We start from the raw sequence: 20,526 nt of genomic DNA, 5'->3' as shown, positions 1-20,526 counted from the left end.
TAGGTAGTATGCCAACACTAGATTTTAAGACCTTGGGTAAGTTTAGAATAGTATGATGTACCTTACAACTCTTTTAATTGCTGCTTTATGTAGTAGCCTATGTATACTATGCACAATCTGACTTACTCAATTTGCTGAAATGAGCAGTGTATAACAGCACATTTATTTACTGGACTACTGTATCCCACAATGTAGTGCACTTTACTTGACCTTCCATTTCCAGTGTGATGAATAAACTGGAAGTAATAGGCCTACAGTATTTGATTTCTTGACTCATTATCAGAAAATCTGTAAGACATTTTACACACAATTAAAAATATTCAGCATTTTCCAGCATGTTAGCTAGACTCTCCTGAGTTCAGCATACATTGTGATTAAACAAAACAAAAAATACAAAAAATGAGTTTGTGTAGCGAATTATATTTGTTTACCATTTATAATGGAATAACGCCACCAGGTTCACTTATACTTTAAGAATAGTGTAGGCCCAAAGTTCCACTCATAGTCACTTTCCCCCCGAAATAAAATAGTAGACGTTATGTGTAGTATTCTGTACGTAGTATGCTAGTGTTCCATTGAGCACACGGTCATAGACATGGCGTTCAGTATGCGTCTCTCACCGCGTCAATGGCCTCTTGGCACCGCGGATCAAGTCGTCCATCACCCCCTATGAGCAAACAGAAGTTTGACAGGCACCTCGTGAGCAACACATCCATCCAAACAGCAGAGATTTTCAAATGTTGACGCAAATTACCAAACTCGAGGTCAGTAATGTTGCACGTGTAGACGCACTCTCCATTCACAATAAGCTCTACTATATTCCAGTCATCTGTTTTCTCGAGGACACACTGGTGGCCGTTGTCTTTTAGGACCGCTAGAAGTGAGGGTCATTTCACCAAATGACAATAGTGCTTCATGTATTGTTATTACAAACGGATAACTGGGTAAACATTTAACAAAATGACTGAAACTTTAGGACACATTTTTAAGGATTACCTTGTAAACCTTCCAGGCGAAATGTTCTGTGCTCGACAATACCACACGACTTATATGGACCATACCTGACTGTTACTACTGAATTAATAGGCATATTTATAAATCTATATATAATCCACCCCAAGGCTAGGCTGTTGTCATACTGCGTTTGTGTATACTTCTCTCCATAGTAACCAGTGACCATAGTAACCTAAAAAATGCAGACAGGTCACAGGAAGATAGAGAGAGAAAAAAAAACTTTTTTTTAAATATTTTTTTACCATGTACTTGGCCTAAATCATTGCAGCTGGCATGAATTAATGTGATGTGAAATGTAAAATATTTTTATGCTGTAGTGTGGTAACAAAAAGTCCCAGAATACAGATATTTCATAGTTTGTTGGTGGTACTGTAAATACTCAGTGAACACATGATTGGTTTTGATTAGTAGCTACTTTTTATGGCATCATTAGGATACAGTGATATTGATTAATAGACCATTAATCTTTTGAAAACTCTTTTTGAAAAAATAAATATCCCAGAGTTAAATAACATCACAGTTTCAGCACTCCACCACTAGACATTACATACATTCGGTTACATCCTCATTTTCACATGAATTTTCTGTTTTGCCTGTTCGCAAGTATTCATGCTTAACATGATGTCATGATAATCAACAAACATATTCTATTACTAAAACTTGGGCTAAGGCTATCATTTCTCTAGTATCCATATTTTCTCTCTTTATATATACTTTATATGTACTCTAGTATTTGTAACATAATTGAGTGCTTTATTAGTCTATTTTAGCTAAGCTACAGTACATATTTGATCTAGTTATAAAGTGCTAAAATGAATTTCTCAAGGCATCACTGTTTTTTGATCTACTTGACAATTAGTATGATGACTGGATCAACATGTAGGATATACAAATTAGACACATTTGTTTACAGTGTTCACAATATAAAGCATATTCTCACTCAGTCTTTATCTATGTACATTAGACAGACATCAAGTATTGTTAATTTTTTTTTAGATATACTGTATAGACCTAGTGCACAACACATGTCAGTATCATTTTCAGACGTAATATTAGCACATTTTCACATACACAACAATGATTGTACTTTTAAAAAAAGCTTATTAATTTGCCACTATAATTAAACCATTCTTCTTGGCTTCATATGTTTCTGCTATTGCTATATTCTTTAATTATTTATGCACACTGGCTTGTTTTTAGGACCTTAGACTGTGCATTTCAGAATATGACCTAGTGAGAATTCAATTTTTAGAACACATAAAACACAGCACACTTTAAAGCTATAATACCATAGAGTATAAATTATATTGCCTGGTCCTGACATTTTGTTCGTATACTGCAGAATTAAAATAGACTTTGCTATATATACAGATAGTTTAAAAAAAATACATTAAATAAACTTTAAAATGACAAAGTTAAATAGCAGCTTCTGGTCCAGTTCCACAGGGTTGTCTTTCAGAGTACTATATTTTGACCGGTATCTATAACTATAAGTTATGGTAACTATGACATGACCATAAAAAAAACTGGTGTAGATTGTAAACAGCTATAGGTTATCATATCATAGTTCACATGTGCATATTAATCAAGTAGATTTAGTACAGCTTTTCAAAGGCAGCATAATTGAGAATGTAATTTTTTAGTACAATTTCCAATTCAGTTTCCAGCTTCAAGCATCAAGGCGGCCCTCATAATAATTTTTCAGTGTTGTTGATAAAACTGTTGAAACATTCTTAAAAATATCTTCTTTTGTGTTCCACAGATGAAAGTGAGTCATACAGATTTGGAACGGCATGTTGGTAAGTAAGTAATTACTGAATTTATATTTTTGAGTGAACTATCCTTATAATGCTGCCTTTGACAGTGTCAACTATTAATATACTCTTAGACAGACTGCAAAGCTGGGTAGGTTTCTTGGAGACAGACCTCAACTAGTTCAGGTCATATTAAAGATGACATAGTTTACTATACAGTATATCTGCTAAATTTCATCTACTACTTTTTAACTTGTATATGCTCTCATAGGCCGAATAATGCAAAATAACTAAATAGATCTATTTTTGTCAAGTGACTATCTATATTTATATCACAGCTGTTGGTAATAAAATGGGCCTTGTTTTTGAGAATCTTATTTTCTCCCAAAATGTCCATATTTGTACAGTCACAGTGGTTTCTGCATCTTCCATATAATTAAATGATGTAGCTTCTCGCTATGACTTGCTTCCATTCTTCATTACCTTGGTATTTCCATCCATCTTTTCTGTGGAGCCAGTTGGTTTAGCTTCACTGTTGCATTTTAGGCATAGATCTTGCATTTCCTTGAGGCACCCTTCAAGAGTCTTCACAAACAAATCTGAACTGGTCTCGGCACTGTCACGGAAGCTTGACACGCAGAAGATGATGTGGTCCGTCTGAGGATTGTAGCAGGCTCCGTAGCCATTAGGGACAACAGGACCATAGCAGCAGAACATCTCTTCAGTGGTAGGAACCTATGCAAAGAAAAGCGTTTTTAAACAAACAGATTGGTGATCAAGTTCGAACATTTTTTCTACATATTATATTAAAATAAAGATGTATGCACACTATGAATTACAAATCCATTTGGGTCTATCTCTTATGATTTCAGTTAGGGTTTAAAGTGAACCTGGCTTGTAGAGAGAATGAAGTGGATGCTGGTGGCATAAGTTGTATCAGAAAACAGCTCTGGCTTTTCTAGTTTCAGTTCCTTGGCAATCTCTCGCAGTCCCAGCAAGTGATTGTCTATTGCCATCCCAGTGATTGCCTGTTTCCAAAGAGTGGACAAGCAATATTTTATTGTAGAGTGGACACACAAGATGACATACGACAATCACAGTTTGATCATCACAGTCAAACATCACTGTAACTGGCAGATTGTGTAATTGTAGTTCAAATTCAGTTGTCTGTTTCACTTACTAGAATTGTGTAATTGGTTTGGGCTTTAATGGCAGTCCAAAGCAACTCCATTTTCTCAGCATCCTAAATAAAAAAGACAGGTTATTAAGCTACTCCTGTTTTGACACTATGCATGGCATCGACTACAGATGACTGACATTTCAAAATTCAGGGCAGTTTGAATAGAATAAAATGAAAACAGACTTAACTACATACAGTGATTTTTGAGCTATTTGCCATAGCTTTCACAAATGCTAAGGCCTCAGGTGTGGAGGAGCGAATGTTGTCAACTCGTCCTTCTTGAAAGCGGCGTATTGATGCACTTTCATAGGTGGGCACTAGACGTCCATGACATCTGAGTGCAAATAAGACATAAGTCTTCACTCCGTATTACAAATACATCTTAAATTAAAGCGAAGACTGACCTGTAAAATGTAAACTGGAGGGCAACTTGAATATAAGCATCAGGGCTCATTTTCTGTTTCTTGATGAACTCTTTGCCATAACCAGTGAATTTGTTGACATTCATGTCCAGATTTTTCACAAGTCTGTGGGAATTAACAGTTAATACACTATAGAGTTTGGTGTCAGTAATATTTTTTTTATGTTTTTGAAATTCTCTTATGCTCACTTTAATAAAAACAAAATTTAATATTGTGAAATTTTATTAAATTTATGTACAGAACTGTTTTCTATTCTGATATATTTTAAAATGTTATTTGATAACAAAGCTGAAATTTCAGCATCATTACCGTGTGTCAAGTTAGAAATCATTCTAGTATGCTAATTTGCTGCTCAAGAAACGTTTCTTATTATTATCAATGAAAAGAGTTGGAAACTGGGATGCATTTCAGGATTCTTTGATTAACAGCATTTGCAATAGAAATCCTCTGTATAACATTTAGAAATGTCTTTCACTTTTATTCTTTTCTGTCATTTTTTGACAATTTAATGAATCCTGAATAAAAGTTTTTTTCTTTTCAAAATAAACATCTTATTGACCCCAGACCTTTTAACAGTACTGCATGCAAGAAACGTCTCTAGGTTACGTATGTAACCCTAGTTCCTCGAGGGAACGAGACGCTGCGTCGAAAACACTTTGGGGAATGTGTTTAGCGTGACCCACTCTGAATATCATATCTAATCTGTCTTATAGAAGAGCGTGACGTCACGGGCGGGGTGACGTAAACGACCAGGAAGCTATAAAGGCACGAGCCGCGCAGCTGGCTTCAGCTTCGAGTACCAGCAAGCGCCGGCAGGGGTGCCGGGGGTATGGCCTCGAGACGCAGCGTCTCGTTCCCTCGAGGAACTAGGGTTACACACGTAACCTAGAGACGTTCCTCTTCAGGAACTCGAGTTGCGTCGAAAACGCTTTGGGGAACGAGTACCAACGCTGCCAGACTACCAAATCCCTGCTTAGTGTGTATCCGAAGAGCACAGCTTAGGACGAGAGGACTGAAGTGCCTGGAGTGACTGGCATGTCTAAGCCATAGAATCTTGCAAAAGTAGAAGGCGTGGACCACCCCGCAGCATTGCAGATGTCCAGCATGGACACACCTGCTAGAAAGGCCTTTCCCTATCTCCCTATCTAGAGGCCGCTGTACCCCGTGTAGAGTGAGCCTTGGCTCCCGACAGCGGGGGACGACCAGAGGACTCAAAGTGGCGTTGATAGTCTCAACTATCCAACGACTAATAGTCTGCTTAGAAGCAGGAAAACCCCTCTTGGGGGGACCGCAGCATACAAGAAATTGGTCTGTTTTTCTCCACAGGGCAGCTCTGTGGACGTATGCATCCAGCGCTCGAGCTGGACACACACAATTTAGCTTCTCTTGGTCGGGCTCCCGAAAGGGAGGAGGATAGAAGGCCTGCAGCACTACAGGTTGTGGTGTGATAGAGGGCACCTTAGGAACATATCCCGCTCGAGGGTATATGAACACTTTGGTCATGCCAGGTGCAAAATCAAGATAGGTAGGGGCCACTGAGAGGGCCTGTAAATCTCCTACTCTCCTCAGAGAGGTAATGGCCAACAGAAAGGCGGTTTTAAGAGTCAGATTCTGTCTGAGATACCTTGAATCGGTTTGAATGGAGATTTGCAAAGAGCCTCTAACACCACACCCAAGTCCCAGGGGGGAACACGGGACCGTACTGGAGGTCTCAGCCTCAGGGCACCACGGAGGAAACATGTAACTAAGGGGTGTCTTCCCAAAGACTGGCCATCGAGAAGGGCCTGGTAGGCCGCAATGGCCGCCACGTAAACCTTCAGCGTGGAGTGGGTCAACCCTGCAGAGAGCCTGGCCTGTAGAAACTCCAGAACTGTACCAACTGGGCAGTTTGCTGGGTCTAGCTGGCAGTCTCTGCACCATGAGGTGAAGAGTTTCCACCTCAGGGCGTACAGTTTCCTCGTTGAGGGAGCTCTGGATTGGAGGAGGGTCTCAACAACCTCGGTTGAGAGACCAGCTGCTAATAGTTGTGCCCCCTCAGGGGCCACACCCACAGCTTCCACAACTCCGGGCGAGGGTGAATTATCGTGCCCTGCGCCTGTGAGAGTAGGTCTGTCCTGATCGGTATCTCCCATGGAGAGCCGTCGAGGAGCGAGACCAGGTCTGCGAACCATACTCGGCCCGGCCAGAACAGGGCTACTAATAACAGACGGATCTGCCAGGTCTGTACCATAGCGTCCAGTCCCAGAGGAGCTGGATGAACTAGAGAGAACCAAAGGGGACATTGAGATGTCTCTTGAGTCGCAAAAAGGTTTACTTGAGCCCTGCCAAAAACTCTCCATATCTGCTTCACCACCTCAGGGTGAAGCCTCCATTCCCCGGGCCTCGGCCCCTGCCTCGACAGTATGTCTGCTCCCTTAATTAGTTTCCCAGGAATATATACTGCTCTTAATGAGAGGAGTTTGCTCTGGGACCACACAAGGATCTGGTGCGCTAGCTTGTACAAGGGGCGCGAACGCAGACCTCCCTGGTGGTCGATGTAAGAGACCACCGATGTGTTGTCGGTGCGCACCAACACATGGTGACCCCTTAGGTCTGGGAGGAAGTGCTTCAGTGCACGATAAACTGCTAGCATTTCTAGAAAATTGATATGCCATGTCAGATGGCGACCGCTCCACAGACCACGGGCAGGGTGGCCACTCATGACTGCACCCCAGCCAGTGAGGGATGCATCCGTCGCTAGTATTACACGGCGACAAGGAGCTCCCAGCACCGGGCCCCGATTCAAGAACCAAGGTTTCTTCCACATGTCTAAGGCACGGAGGCAGCGCCGCGTGACCTTGATAGTGCGAAGTGGATTGCCCCTCGGGGAAAATCCCTTGGTCTTGAGCCACCACTGTAGGTTTCAATCTTTGAAATTGTTTTACAGTGAGTGGCTGGCCTTCTCTGACTCTCTCGACTGAGATGAGGATCGACTCGATACGAGCAGGGGATAATCTTTCATGCATCGCGGTCGAATCCCATACTACGCCTAGATAGGTGGTTCTCTGAACCGGAGAAAGTACACTCTTCTTGGCGTTCAGTCTCAAACCCAGCTCCCCCATATGTGCGAAATCTCGATGCCAAGCAGCAAACCTGCTCTGACTGAGCTAAAATCAACCAATCATCGATATAGTTGAGAATGTGGATGCCCTGCATGCGCAGGGGAACCAGAGCCGCGTCTACACATTTTGTGAACGTGCGGGGTGAGAGTGCAAGGCCTAAGGGAAGTACTCAATATTGGTAAGCTTCGCCCCCGAAAGCGAACCTCAGAAACTTCCTGTGTTGTGGAAGGATGGATATGTGGAAGTATGCATCTTTGAGATCTATTATGCCAAAACCAGTCCTCCGACCTGATCTGAGCTACAACATGCTTGATTGTGAGCATTTTGAACTTCGATCTCATAACTGAACGATTTAAGAACCTCAAGTCTATAATCGGACGCAACCCCCCATCCTTTTTTGGAACTATGAAATACCGGCTGTAGAACCCGGACTCCCTGTCTTGAGGAGGGACCACCTCGATGGCCTCCTTCTCTAATAGGGTTTTCACTTCCTGTTCCATAACCAGACCCTGCCTGGGGCCGACTATCGGCGGAATGACCCGTTGAATCTCGGCGGTGCAGAGCCGAGCTGAATACGGTAGCCTTTATCTACTGTATGCAGGACCCATTGAGATACATTTGGCTGTAGTTTCCACGCTGCTAAATAATCTACTAAGGGAATCAGTCTCTCGAGACAGACCTCTGGTGTAAGAGGCCCCGAAGGGGCAGCGAGCATCTCAGCTCCGCTACGCAAGCGGGTGGAAAATACTGAGAACATTGCATCGCTGCGCCCTGGAACTCTGGCAGGGTTGGCAGAGTGGCCCCCAGAGGGCGCTGAGGCGAGACGGGCACCGTGTAATGCGGTGTACGCTGCTCTACCCCAGTAGGGGCCACCCTCTGCAGTCGTGACCGAAACGTGTCAGGACTTCTTAACCGAGGGCCTCCCAGCCTGAAGTACGGCCCTCAGATCCGCCTTAGGCTGGGAAAACCCTGGTTCAGAGCTTTGCTTCAGCTTCCGGTCCTGACGCAGGGGGAGCGCGGGCGGCAACGCTCTGACGATAGACTGAGAGGGCTGCTCCCACCCAGCAGCCCCTCCAGTATATATAATTTCTCAGAGTGAGATAAATGTCATTATATTCCTCAGAATTTAATGCAAACAAACAATCAGACGAGTAAACACGGTCTGCCTTGGTATAATTCATATCTAACTTCTCATAGTCAGATAGATACTGAATTTAATTCCTCAGAATTAATGCAGTTAACCAATCAGACGAGTAAAGAGGGTCTGGGTTTGGAAAGATTCACATCAAAACTGAAAATGATGTAATACACGCATTGCCTCGGCAACACGCGAGCCGCTTAGTCACACAAACAATATTAATCTCCTCGGAGATAAGTAGCTGCAGCTGCGAGTTCACAGAGGGGGAAGGAACCGCTGCGCGTGCTTCCGAACCTCGAGAATGAACTCTAAATCTAGGGAATACGGGTGGAGATAGGCAGAGCCGTCTTCACTCCGTCCTTATATATTCGAGAAGCACAGTCAGCCCCCTTATTTTCTGTGTGACTGTGACTGTGACTGTGTGAGCTGCGCTCCTTAATAATGCTGCTCTTTATACAGTTAGGCATAATATGCTTGTGAAACTGATGCTTGTGTAACTGTTTGTCTGTGCAACTAATGTTTATGCAGCTTATGTTTGTGCAACTGCGAGCTAATCGACGCACTCCGTTTCAATCTCCTCGCAGAAAAAAAAAAGGCGGTGCGTCACGGCCGTCACTCAGGGGGAAGGACCGCAACACTCGGGGTCCGAACCCGGAGATCGGGCAGATCTGGCGGGTGAGGTAGGAGATAGGGAAGCGCCCGTCTCCATACCCTCCAGCAGATCTTATCTGCGAACCCAGCGAGTGCAGGCGCCGCTCCACCTCGGCGAAAGCGGGGCCGACACCGCGAGGAACGCTGTCGAAGACTCCCCCTCGAGAGAGTCCTCCGGGATCGAAGCGTCCACACTGGCTTTTACCAGTGCGAGCAGTCGGCTCCCTCAAGAGCCGAAATACCGTGCCTCGATCCCAGGCAGAGCGCGCACAGACCGTGTATTCCCACTCATGATGAACACACAATCTGAAACGCGAACTGGACCTGCCTTTCAGATGTCTCGTCTTAGCTTTGCTCTTTGACTATTGCTTACTCTTTTTAGGAGCTAATAGTGACAAACATCAATAAATAAGACTGACAAGACAGAATGACATGCACACACAGAGCGCTTGCTGAAATACGCGAAGCTGAAGACAGCTGCGCGGCTCGTGCCTTTATAGCTTCCCGGTCGCTTACGTCACCCCGCCCGTGACGTCACGCTCTTCTATAAGACAGATTAGATATGATATGCAGAGTCGCTCACGCTAAACGCGTTCCCCAAAGCGTTTTCGACGCAGTTCGAGTTCCTGAAGAGAAACCAAAAATACTAAAACATTTATTGTATTTTACACTATTTATTTGTACAAATTGTATTTATTTATATGAACAATTGAATAATTAACTTTGATGGCTTCTAAGATATGCTTTAATAGGATGAGCAGTGTTTAGTGTAATAAATGGCATGCTATCAGAATGAGCTTTATAGACCTTACTACCCTGTTGTATCAGCTGAATGTTGACATACCCCTGTAATTTGTCTGCTGAGGCCGTGAGGAACGCTTGGATATCTGGTGAGCATTTCCAGCGCAGTCGTCTGGGGGCAGGAAGCTCACTCATGCTGGCTGCCCTCACAAGCTTAGAAGGGCTTCCTCTCCTATGAGAGAAACAATCTCATTGTATCTTCGCTAGCTTAGTTGCTATACTCAGGCTGTGGGCATATATCTCAAGTCGTCTCATTAGAGTTTTCCATCTCAGCCTCTTTGGCAAATACATAAATGTAACTGTGATGTGCTAGTGAGACTAAGCATGCAGAAAGATATTACAGATTCTTTCAGAAGTGAATGTATTTTTTGCATTTGCCAGACCAACAGTGCATTCTGGGTAATCAAGAGTTGTTTTGAAATTAATTTCAACGAATGAAATAATAATTTGGCTTACATGTATCTCAGTAGATATTCTGAACATTGCACAAGCACTATTCCTTCAAAAGGTGAGTGTTCACATACAACACCACAGCATCCATCTGCACCTATTACAAACTGAAATCGTTACAGTCATTTAATTTTAGAATACATTTTTTCAGGGTCATTTGATCAATGCAATTTGAATCCATCCTTGTTTATTTTTTTCTACCTGCATGGGCTTGTCATACCAGCGATTGCCCCCATTTTTGTCCATCCCCCCTCCGTGGAGCATCAGTAAAGCTCGGTTGGTATCAGTCAGTTCAGTGCCAGACGGCTCGTCCAAACACACCAGACACAGACAGCGCTCAATCATGTCCAGAGAATCCCTGTTGGTAGAATCTGCACCCGATTGAGAAGTGTTACTTTTCATGTGTGTGAATTCCATTAACCTGTGCAGAACTTTTTGTTTCATCAGGGGAATTTATAGTTGTGAAAGAGCTGCTTTTCCAGATGAAGTCAAGTTGTTTTGTTTCTTAATATTTTGATGTCAAATTGCAGATCTAGTAGCAGATACACCTTGTATAGTTGAGGATAAATGAAGTCTGACCTTTGATCAGCACGCTGCGAGCCTCGGCCCACTGTGTTCTGCCATCTGATGTGAGCAGACCGATTGGAGGCAGACGCTCCTCTTCAATGTCTGCCATCTTTCTGATTCGCTCCAGTTGAGTATAAAGGTCTTTTTCATTCAACCGACGAAAGTTTATCACCACGTCGAGAACAAAAAACTGGTATGGCAGAAAACACATTAAGTCTTTGTCTTCACTGTTTGATTATGTCTTTTTAAGACTAATTTTAAAATAAAGATTAAGAACAAGCAAAACAAAAAATCATCAGATATAGTTCACTACTACGTAGATGAAGTAATACCTACCTGATTCTTACAAGCCACTATTATATGTTCGGGCTCGGGCATAACTGTGCTCTTCTGAGCCACTAAAGTGTCAGTTTTTGGCCCTGGCAGACGGTAGGAGGTGAAGACCTTATTGTACTGATCCATACACAGGGGCGTCCCAGCCAGCTGCCCACGAGCATAGTCTACAGGGAGGGCACGTCTGCAATGAGCAGCATACAGCCCTGTTTAGAAAGCTATGCAATTAATTATGAATGAAGTTTGTTTTGTTGGAAAACAAGGAGTATAACCTACCCATCTATAAGAGATTTATACTCTAATACACCAGAAATGAGATGAGCAGCAAATCTGTAGAGGAAAAACATATGCACATTAGTATTTAATTTTTTTGTTTGTTTGTTTGTTTTTGAAACAAGTCTTTTATGCTTACAAAGGCTGTTTTTTTATCAGAAATATGATCAAAACTGTAATATTGTGAAAATGGTTGTAATTTGCATTACAACGGTTATAAAGTTGCAAAGCTGCATTTTCAGCATCATTACTCCAGTCTTCAGTATCACACAATCATTCTAATATGCTGATTTGGCACTCAAGAAACATTTATTATTATTATCTGTGTTGAAAACAGGTGTGCTGCTAAATATTTTTTGTGGAAACTAATACATTTCACCAAAAGAGGCTAATCCAAGACAGCTGCTTAACATTATTACTTCCTTTAATACAAAGATTGTAATAATTTTGAGAAACATAACCTATTCTATAATAAGCCTAAAACAGAAATGTCCATCTTAGCATGTATTGTTTCCATTTTAGGGCTGAAATCAACATCAGCTTATGATGGGAGGGAGACTTTGTGCACATGTTTACTAATCTGTAGATTAAACTCTCCAAAATGAGAAATTAAGTTTTAATTAATGTGGCCCTTAAATTACGTTGCCATATGGAGCTACACACAGTTGTTAGATGAAATCATGCAGTGTACATAGCTGACAGTTTGCATAATCCTAATGAATATACGGTATCCTTAATTTATGTAGACATCTGCACTTCCATTTAAACAAATTTATATCAATGAAGACATGCAGTGGTATCAGTCATCTCAGTTTATAGGAGTAAAAATTGTCCTGACTGTATCCCCAGAGTCCAGTACCTGAGGGTATCACTTTGACACGTGAAGTTCTGCTTGGGAAAGACCATCACAGGACTGGAGTTGACAGGTAGTGCTAATCTGTTGCTCAAATACATGTCTTCAAGCCAGTAGTCATACACCTTGGACAGTGTTCAAAAACAGACAACTTTTAAAAAATATTTAACAGACAATGTATCTGCACATTAAAAGCAATGTTGCTTACAGAAAAGTATTAGCAATTAATGCAGTCCTTACCCAATTGGCCTTATGTTCACTTCTCTCCAGTAACTTTTTCTGAAGACATTCTCCATTCCCACCAGGTGCTTTAAATTTCTCTACAATTACCTTTGTCTTTTTGAACTGCTCCTCTGGTATTAGGTGACTCATGCACTTCAGGTACATGTCCAGTGTTTGCTGCAAGGGTGGCACTGGGAGCTTTGGGAGGCCCTAAATCGAGATCATAACTATAGCTTTAGTGTGATTTATTAACTTGTATTTCAGTGTCAGGGACAGCTTCTACTTAAGTAGCATTTGTTTCCTTGATCTTATGGTATTTGTTCTTAAGTTAATGAGTGTCTTGTCTAATTATAGAGTCTTAATAAATCTTTCATGCTCCAGATGATCCCAGACAAGTATTATATTTAAATAATTTTGCCCTGTGTTTCACCTGGCTGGATATAGATCATCTCTGTTATAATGGCATAAAGCTAGATCATGTATGTTTTGAATGCAGTACTGTGGTTAACAATGTTGTTTGTAATCATTATTAGAAACATAAGGTTGTTTACATTTTACATGCAAATATATAATAGTATTTTGCTTACACTTGGATCTCCCACATCTCTTGTTTGCTCCCTTTTCAAAACCGGCATCCTCAGTGTGGTAGAGGTTCAGGCAAGAAAGATGAAAATCCACTGATAATTTTCCCAGTTTCTTCTAAAACAGACAGGTATGAGAGAAAGCTTGCATTGCAAATAGTTTTCAACATAAAACTTCACAAAAAAAAAATGCTATTTGGATTTTTTTTTTCATCAGCCACATCAGTTAGACAGAGCTATGACCAACCTGTATTTAGTCAATATTAATTAGAAGTCTATAAAGACATCTAATCCAGATTGTTTTCCTCTTGAATTTAAATTAAGCAGAAAGTCTATTATAACTTTTTAGTAAGTCCTTATTTAAGAAGGCTGTAAGCATATTTTGTAAAAAAAATAAAAATAAAAATTCTACTTAAGTAATACTCACCAAAATGTCATACTCTTTGTGGAGTCATCCGATGTCTCCAAGGATTTATCCAGATTCATAGTTCCGTCGTGTTTTTATTAAGAGGAATGTGCCGTTAATGTTGTGCGTTAACTTGTTTCAGGCTGCATACTTGCATCCCATTCATTGCAAGTCAGGAGCTCCTTAGGATGCTGCTTAGGAAAGATGCTGAAGGAGCGGTACCTTTCTCAGACTCCACCCACTAAACTCCATTCGCTCGATGCCGCATCTGCCAGCCCACCTCATACTTTAAGTCGAGTCCTTGGACAAAATTTATGAGCACCCTTCCAAGTCTCAGAGAAGAAAAAATATCCGTACACGAACACGCTCGATAATTTAATTAAAACGAAAAGTGGAGAGGTTTATTTATACCCTCTTGCACCATAAGCAATAGTTTTTCTTCTTTTAAATAAATAGCTTCGATTTACGAAATGCCTCGTGTACATTTTTAGACTAACCATTTTGGTTAATCGCTTTATATTTATGAATCTTTCTTTGGAGTGGAAAGAAAAGTTTTTTTAAGAACAGTTCAGTATATATGCTATATATTTGCTCCCCACCACAGAGGACCCTGTTACACAAAAATTTCATCTCCCGTGAGTTTTATGCATATTTATAAATATGCATGTAGTAGCCTATTTATATTTGTAACAATGTCCTATTTATGCATGTTATATCGTTTTATGAATAATTTCGTTTCTTTTTTGTTTGTTGGCTCTTTGATGCACTAAAACTAAAGTTCTGCATGTTCTTGTATTTTATAAATATCAATGATTACTCATTGCCTTCTTTTTAAAAGAAAAATTACATTCAAAACGATTTCAGTGAAATTTCAGTGTTTATATATATATACATATAAATATATGAATGTATCTGTTTAAAGCGTGTAGATGCTATTAGTCACAGAAAAAGCTCACAACAAGGCGTTTCACATATTTTCTTTTAATTATGTACATTTGATATGCACATATGTACACCATTATATCCCATAATATACAGTAATGCATTCCAGAAATACACCCTAAACATTTAATACTTGAAACAGACACTGAAAAGGCAGGATTCACACCAGTTCCATCATTTTTTCATAGAAGGTGTCAGGTGACATTTTGCATATTATTTGTAACAGCACAAAATCGGCGGAATAACTTCAACGAAGGCCCATTTAATACGTACACACGCATCTTCATATTTAATATGTTTGCACCATATTTATATCCCTGAATACAATTTAATACAGCGGAATACTATACAGTGAAATTATTTTCATACACTTCTTCTATTGGAGAAAAATATTGAGCTCATCATTTCAGTAAATAGATTAAATCATTGTAAGACTGTATGCCGTTCACCAACAGTTTTCCTCGGGACAATGAGTAACATGTAAATGAGTGGATGAAAAACATTTATATTCAGCAGAGGTTTTAACAGGATTGTAACATATGAAGTAGAACGGACTACTCAGATTATATGTATTCTGGCTCAGACGTCTCTTCTTCAGAGAATGACTTTGATTGTCCAGCAAATGTCCCGTTCTCGTCGATGGGCACGCAGTTACCGGATGAACTGTAGCCGTGCTTCTTTCTTTGACGTTCTTCCATTCTGATGGTGTCGTACAGACCCGTGGCTCCCTCCTCCAGTAACATGTTTCTCTCAGAGTGAGATGGTTTCATTAAGCTTACGTTGCGCAGGAGAAGCAGGGCAGGTGCGTAAAGTACGTTCGCCAGACCCATGCCCAGATTGAGCTGCACAAAACCGAGATCGTGCACTATTTTACCGGCCACGATGGGACCCAGAGCGTAGGCAACACAGTAGGAGATGTCTGCAATAGCATACACACTACCGTACACAGACACGTGACGGACGTCTACGAGAAAAGCGAGCGTGGGTAATAAAGCTGTGTCTACCAGTGCAATACCGAAACAAATACCACACAGGGGGATTATCAGCTGCTCAAAGGTTTTGCAAGCCGGCACAATGCAAGAGCTGGCACCAATGATGACCATGCCAAGCGCCCCATAAAACCACTGCAAGTGTGGATACTGTGCTGCCAGCTTGACAGTGATATAAACACCTAATATGTGAGGGAAAAAGGCCGGGAGCCAAGTGAGCCCAATCTCCCACTGGGATGAATCCATGGTCTCCTCCATCCAGTTGGCGATGGTGGGCTCCAGGAAGGCAAGGGGGATGTTACATGTGGTCAAAGCTCCTGCCACAACTGCTATGTAGGGATCAATCATTAGTTTGTAAATTGGGGTACCAACCGGCATATTTTCTCTAGTCCTACTGGAAAAAGGCTTTAGGACAGTCATGCATAGTATACCGTCTACCAAACATATACAGGCGAGCACAAGGAACGGCACACGTTTGCCCACGAACTCGTACAGTACCCCTCCAAACGGGGGCGCCGCCAGGCTTCCGAACGAGATGAACGCGAGGGCAATGCCCAGCGCGCGGCTTCTCTCTGCCTCCTCCGTGAACTTGTCTGCGATCATGGCAATCCCAGAAGTGTCTGCGAACGCCGAGCCGAGCCCTTGCAGACTGCGCGCCACGAACAGAGTCGCGTAGTTCTCGGCGAAGCTAAAAATGCACGTCGAGACGAACATGATACTGAGTCCAATTAAAAGTGGGATGTCATAGCCGACTCGATCTATGAAAGTTCCGGTCAAAGGATTGACAATGAGCTGCAAAATGGCTTTTGAGGCGAAAAGCACGCCGATCTGCAAGTCAAAGTTCTCGTTTTGCGTGCTGTTGGTTGAAGAATTACCCGTTACATGATGCGCCTGCTCTGATTCGCTCTCTAAGCGCGCTAAATAATCGGGCACAATTGGCACGATGACCATGTAAAGCATATTGTCTAAAAGAAGTGCCACACAAACTATGACTAGAATAATCCTTCTTTGTCGCTCGGGGTCCTGGATCGCGGTTCCTAACTGTTTAGTTCTTTCCCCCATCTCTGATAGTTTAACGGCGGCGGTTTGAGCCAAGCCACCCGATTCCTCCGTAGCCATGATCCACACTTTGGTCAGTTCAAGCAAAAGACTCTTAACTCTCTAATACACTGTGCTTTTCTCCCACAGAAAGTCTGCGCACATTGGGTTGTCCAGCACTCCCTGAATAGTGAAGCCTAGGCGCGCGGACCAACTTTTCCTGCTTTACCTTGCAGTCCTTCGTTGCGCGTGCATTTCCTCTCTCGCGACTGCTGTCAGGCAGTGTTGTTTCATCGTATTCGGGTGAGGGAGCCGAGTCAAAAACTCAAAGTCAGGTCAAAACATTCGCCTTCTTGGTTTTCTCCTTCTTCACGCTGTCATTGTAGCAGGACGCACGGAGTGCGAATGCGCATGAATAGATGAATTCACCTGTAGCGCGATGTCATCATTTCTCCTCAGCTGTCTTCTTATTGATGCCACCCAATGCAGATGCGCTTACATGTTGATTCCTTTGGAATCGCTCTTCTTTTTTTCCTAAGGATGTGACGCACTGTTTGCTACCCCCTCAAGTGGTTCCCCAACCAGCTGGGTCTTTTATGCTCATTTAACACGTCAAGCCACTACCCAGTAACGCCAGGCTGTGCTGTGCTTTATAACTTTCTAATATTGAGCGAGCTTCTGTAACTGCTTAGGACCACAAACCTTAAGTCAACGAGCTCGACAGATATGCTGACTGCGAGGAAGATGACTTCGAGTGCTATTTTAGTAGTTCTGTAAGAACTCACTCACTCACTCACTGAGAAGTTTACTGATCACCATTTGTTTTTGAAAAAGAAGCCATACGCTTTCATTTGTTTTAATAAACATACTCTCGAAAGTTGTATGTTAATAAACCAGACAGGTTGTATTATGTATTATTGATTACATTTCAAAATATGGTTTTAGGTTTCAATCCGACGGAAAGGGAGAAAGAAAAAAATCGAAAAGAAGAATTACGCACACAATGTGTAATCTACCCCTTACACCTACTGCATAGTTTAGCTGAAGTGGAATAATTGATGTGTAATCATGTCATGCAAGTTTAAAATGGGTTTAATTTGTTTGATCAAATTGTTTATTATGATGAGGGACTATAGTGTAGAAAATCAAAACGAGCATTTCTAATATGCATCTTTACATCTATAAAATGTATAAGAGAAGATATAAGAGAAAAGCCATTTTATATATAAAAAAAGGCAAGCAGTTTTCCATTTGATACATTTTATGTATTGTTTAAAAATCAGGTCATTGAATTTCAGCACCACAGCTGGTTGGACAGCTCCTCATCCTTTGCAGCAAAGATTGATCAGCTGTAAACTGTGAAGATTTATCCAGAAGCTTTCAAGGTAGAAGTGACAGGAATAAGCATTGTCATTTTTTTAAATTATTTTTTCCTTGCAGTTGACTGACAGCCAGGATGTATAGTTTGCGCTTCTATGCTATATGATCAGTGGTTTTAGTGATAGTGTAACGCCATCTGCTGTGCAAACACGGGAGCGAACTCAGTTTGGCATTTCCTGCTCTCTTAACAACATTAATAATTGGGGGTTAATGACATCTAGTGGTTTATTTGATATACTGCAGCGGGTCAAACCTGTGCCAAATGTGAATCTGAACATAAGGTCTTCCAGTTTATTACAGAAACAATGTTGATGTTGGTTGATGGCTTGTGATACAAATTTAACTTAAAAGCCTACTGAAATCAGAAAAAAGCCTGTTAGAGCTATGGTTGATACTTGTTAGTGTTCTTGTTAAAGAATAATCAAATTCCAAAGTACTTGTAATTAGATTTACATGTTAAAATTCTTTTACATTTAATTTTTTTATTGATTAGATGATTGCATATTATTCACACAATAGCATTAAATGATTCAAAATATATTTATTTTCCCTATTTCTTTATTTCCATCTTTTAAATGTTCCTCTCTCAAATAGCATATCACTTATATACATCCAGAAAGTCTTCCAGTTTTGTGGCATCTCAGTTTTCTGTGTAATTATAGCCACCAGACTAGTGAGTGGTCTTTGTGTGAATGTCCACAAAACATTCAAAGACCATTCACTAGTCAAGTGTCTATAATTACACAAAAAAAATTAGAGGCTATACAACATTCAAACTCTGGATTTGCAAAAACCATACCAGTTTATTGCATTTCAGCATTGCATCAGCTACCGATGAACACATTCATTTGTATTTGAATTAGCACTCAATAGGTTATTTAAACACATCTTTGAATGTTAAATGACATGTAGGCCAAGTATGGTAACCCATGCATTTAACCCATCCAAGTACACACACACACACACACACACACACACACACACACACACACACACACACACACACACACACACACACACACACACACACACACACACACACACACACACACACACACACAGCAGTGAGTAGTGAAGACCAACACTGTGCCATTTTTCCTGCAGTGCCTGGGTTAGGTTCATGCCTTGATCAAGATCACCTCAATTGTGGGTATTGAGAGTAGAAGAGAACCCCAACCTACATTTTCTGTCAGTACCAAGTATCAAACCTGCAACCTTCGGATGACACCTCTGGCTCCCTAACTATTAGGCCACAACTGCCCCATAGCCTTCCTTTTGGAAGGCTTTTATCTTTCAAACACATTAAAATGTATACAATCATGTTATTTGTTATTTACATGTTATGTAGGGATTTCGGAAATTATTTTTCATATATTTACTTAATATTTTTTCATATTCATATCCTTAAGGTAATATTATCCGTCATCACAGCCTCAACTTCATATTCATATCCTTAAGGTAATATTATCCGTCATCACAGCCTCAACTTCATATTCATATCCTTAAGGTAATATTATCCGTCATCACAGCCTCAACTTCCACTGCTATGCAGATGACACCCAGCTCTATATCAGTTCTCAACACAACTCACCCTTTCCCACCAACTCCATATCAGCTTGTATTAATTATAGAAATGCTTGGATGACCAGAACCTTTCTCAAATTTGACACTGATAAAACAGATCTACTACTTGTCGGTTCACCAAAAAATGTCGCTCCTTTCTGTGCTGACTATGTCAACATTGCTAGGATCTTGGTTCGACCTTCCACCACCGTTAAAAACCTGGGTATAATCTTCGACTCCTCTCTCTCCTTCCTACCTCACATTTATTTCTTCACTCACTAAATCTGCCTTCTTTTACCTTCGTAATATCACTCGCTTGCGTCCCTTCTTAAATATCAATTATGCTGAGACACTGGTTCATGCCTTCATTACTTCTCAACTCGACTACAGTTCTTCTCTTTTTCTATGGTCTACCAAACACAACATTAAATAAGCTTAAATATATCCAGAACTCTGCAGCTAGGGTTCTCACTTTTTCAAAGAAATCTTCTCACATTACTCCCATCCTACACAGACTTTATTGGCTACCTGTTTGTTTTCATATTCAATACAACATTTTCCCTTATCACCTTCAAAGCACTTCATGGCCTTGCCCCTCTACCCCAAAAATATATATTTCTGATCTCATTCATACTTACTCCCCAGTTCGCACACTACTCTCTTCAGATACAGGTCTACAGTTAATTCGTTTGGTGGACAAGTCTTTTGTATCTCTGGAAATCTATTCCCAAACACAGTTGTGATCTTTCTTAAATACAGGATTTCAAAACCAACCTTAAAACATATATTTACATTTCTTGCTTCTCTGATCTCTGACTGCATGATCTGATTTATTCCATTGATTTTATGTTATATATATATATATATA

General features: G+C 41.0%; 3 protein-coding genes and 1 long non-coding RNA gene across 5 annotated transcripts; 1 reads left to right on the top strand and 3 right to left on the bottom strand.

The window, feature by feature from the left end:
* Positions 1-422: 422 nt before the first annotated feature.
* c14h10orf53 (chromosome 14 C10orf53 homolog) lies at positions 423-1,155 on the bottom strand. The gene is made up of 3 exons (XM_059566139.1): positions 997-1,155; positions 755-874; positions 423-667 (listed from the first exon to the last, which is right to left on the bottom strand). The coding sequence occupies exons 1-3, from the start codon at positions 1,088-1,090 to the stop codon at positions 603-605; spliced, it is 279 nt and encodes a 92-aa protein (XP_059422122.1). The 5' UTR covers positions 1,091-1,155; the 3' UTR covers positions 423-602.
* Positions 591-12,610, top strand: LOC132157021 (uncharacterized). Its single transcript, XR_009437517.1, has 4 exons — positions 591-764; positions 2,777-2,813; positions 11,042-11,204; positions 12,534-12,610. It is a non-coding gene; the product is annotated as an uncharacterized LOC132157021 (long non-coding RNA).
* chata (choline O-acetyltransferase a) lies at positions 1,409-13,976 on the bottom strand. Of its 2 annotated transcripts, none has more exons than XM_059566137.1 (15): positions 13,768-13,976; positions 13,347-13,458; positions 12,778-12,969; positions 12,544-12,662; positions 11,688-11,741; positions 11,415-11,595; positions 11,091-11,268; positions 10,713-10,882; positions 10,518-10,618; positions 10,105-10,233; positions 4,353-4,475; positions 4,144-4,282; positions 3,949-4,011; positions 3,659-3,796; positions 1,409-3,503 (listed from the first exon to the last, which is right to left on the bottom strand). In XM_059566137.1, exons 2-15 carry the CDS (start codon positions 13,392-13,394, stop codon positions 3,225-3,227), a joined length of 1,914 nt encoding a protein of 637 aa, XP_059422120.1. In that variant the 5' UTR covers positions 13,395-13,458; positions 13,768-13,976; the 3' UTR covers positions 1,409-3,224. The 2 variants fall into 2 exon arrangements, with proteins under 2 accessions (XP_059422120.1, XP_059422121.1); XM_059566138.1 differs by having other exon boundaries at positions 13,347-13,455.
* Positions 13,977-14,711: 735 nt separating this feature from the next.
* slc18a3a (solute carrier family 18 member 3a) lies at positions 14,712-17,335 on the bottom strand. The gene has a single exon (XM_059566136.1). The coding sequence runs from the start codon at positions 16,794-16,796 to the stop codon at positions 15,252-15,254; it is 1,545 nt and encodes a 514-aa protein (XP_059422119.1). The 5' UTR covers positions 16,797-17,335; the 3' UTR covers positions 14,712-15,251.
* Positions 17,336-20,526: the final 3,191 nt, after the last annotated feature.

Source organism: Carassius carassius, chromosome 14, assembly GCF_963082965.1.
Source record: "Carassius carassius chromosome 14, fCarCar2.1, whole genome shotgun sequence".
Lineage (NCBI taxonomy): Eukaryota > Metazoa > Chordata > Actinopteri > Cypriniformes > Cyprinidae > Carassius > Carassius carassius.
This window is presented reverse-complemented; position numbering and strand designations above follow the sequence as displayed.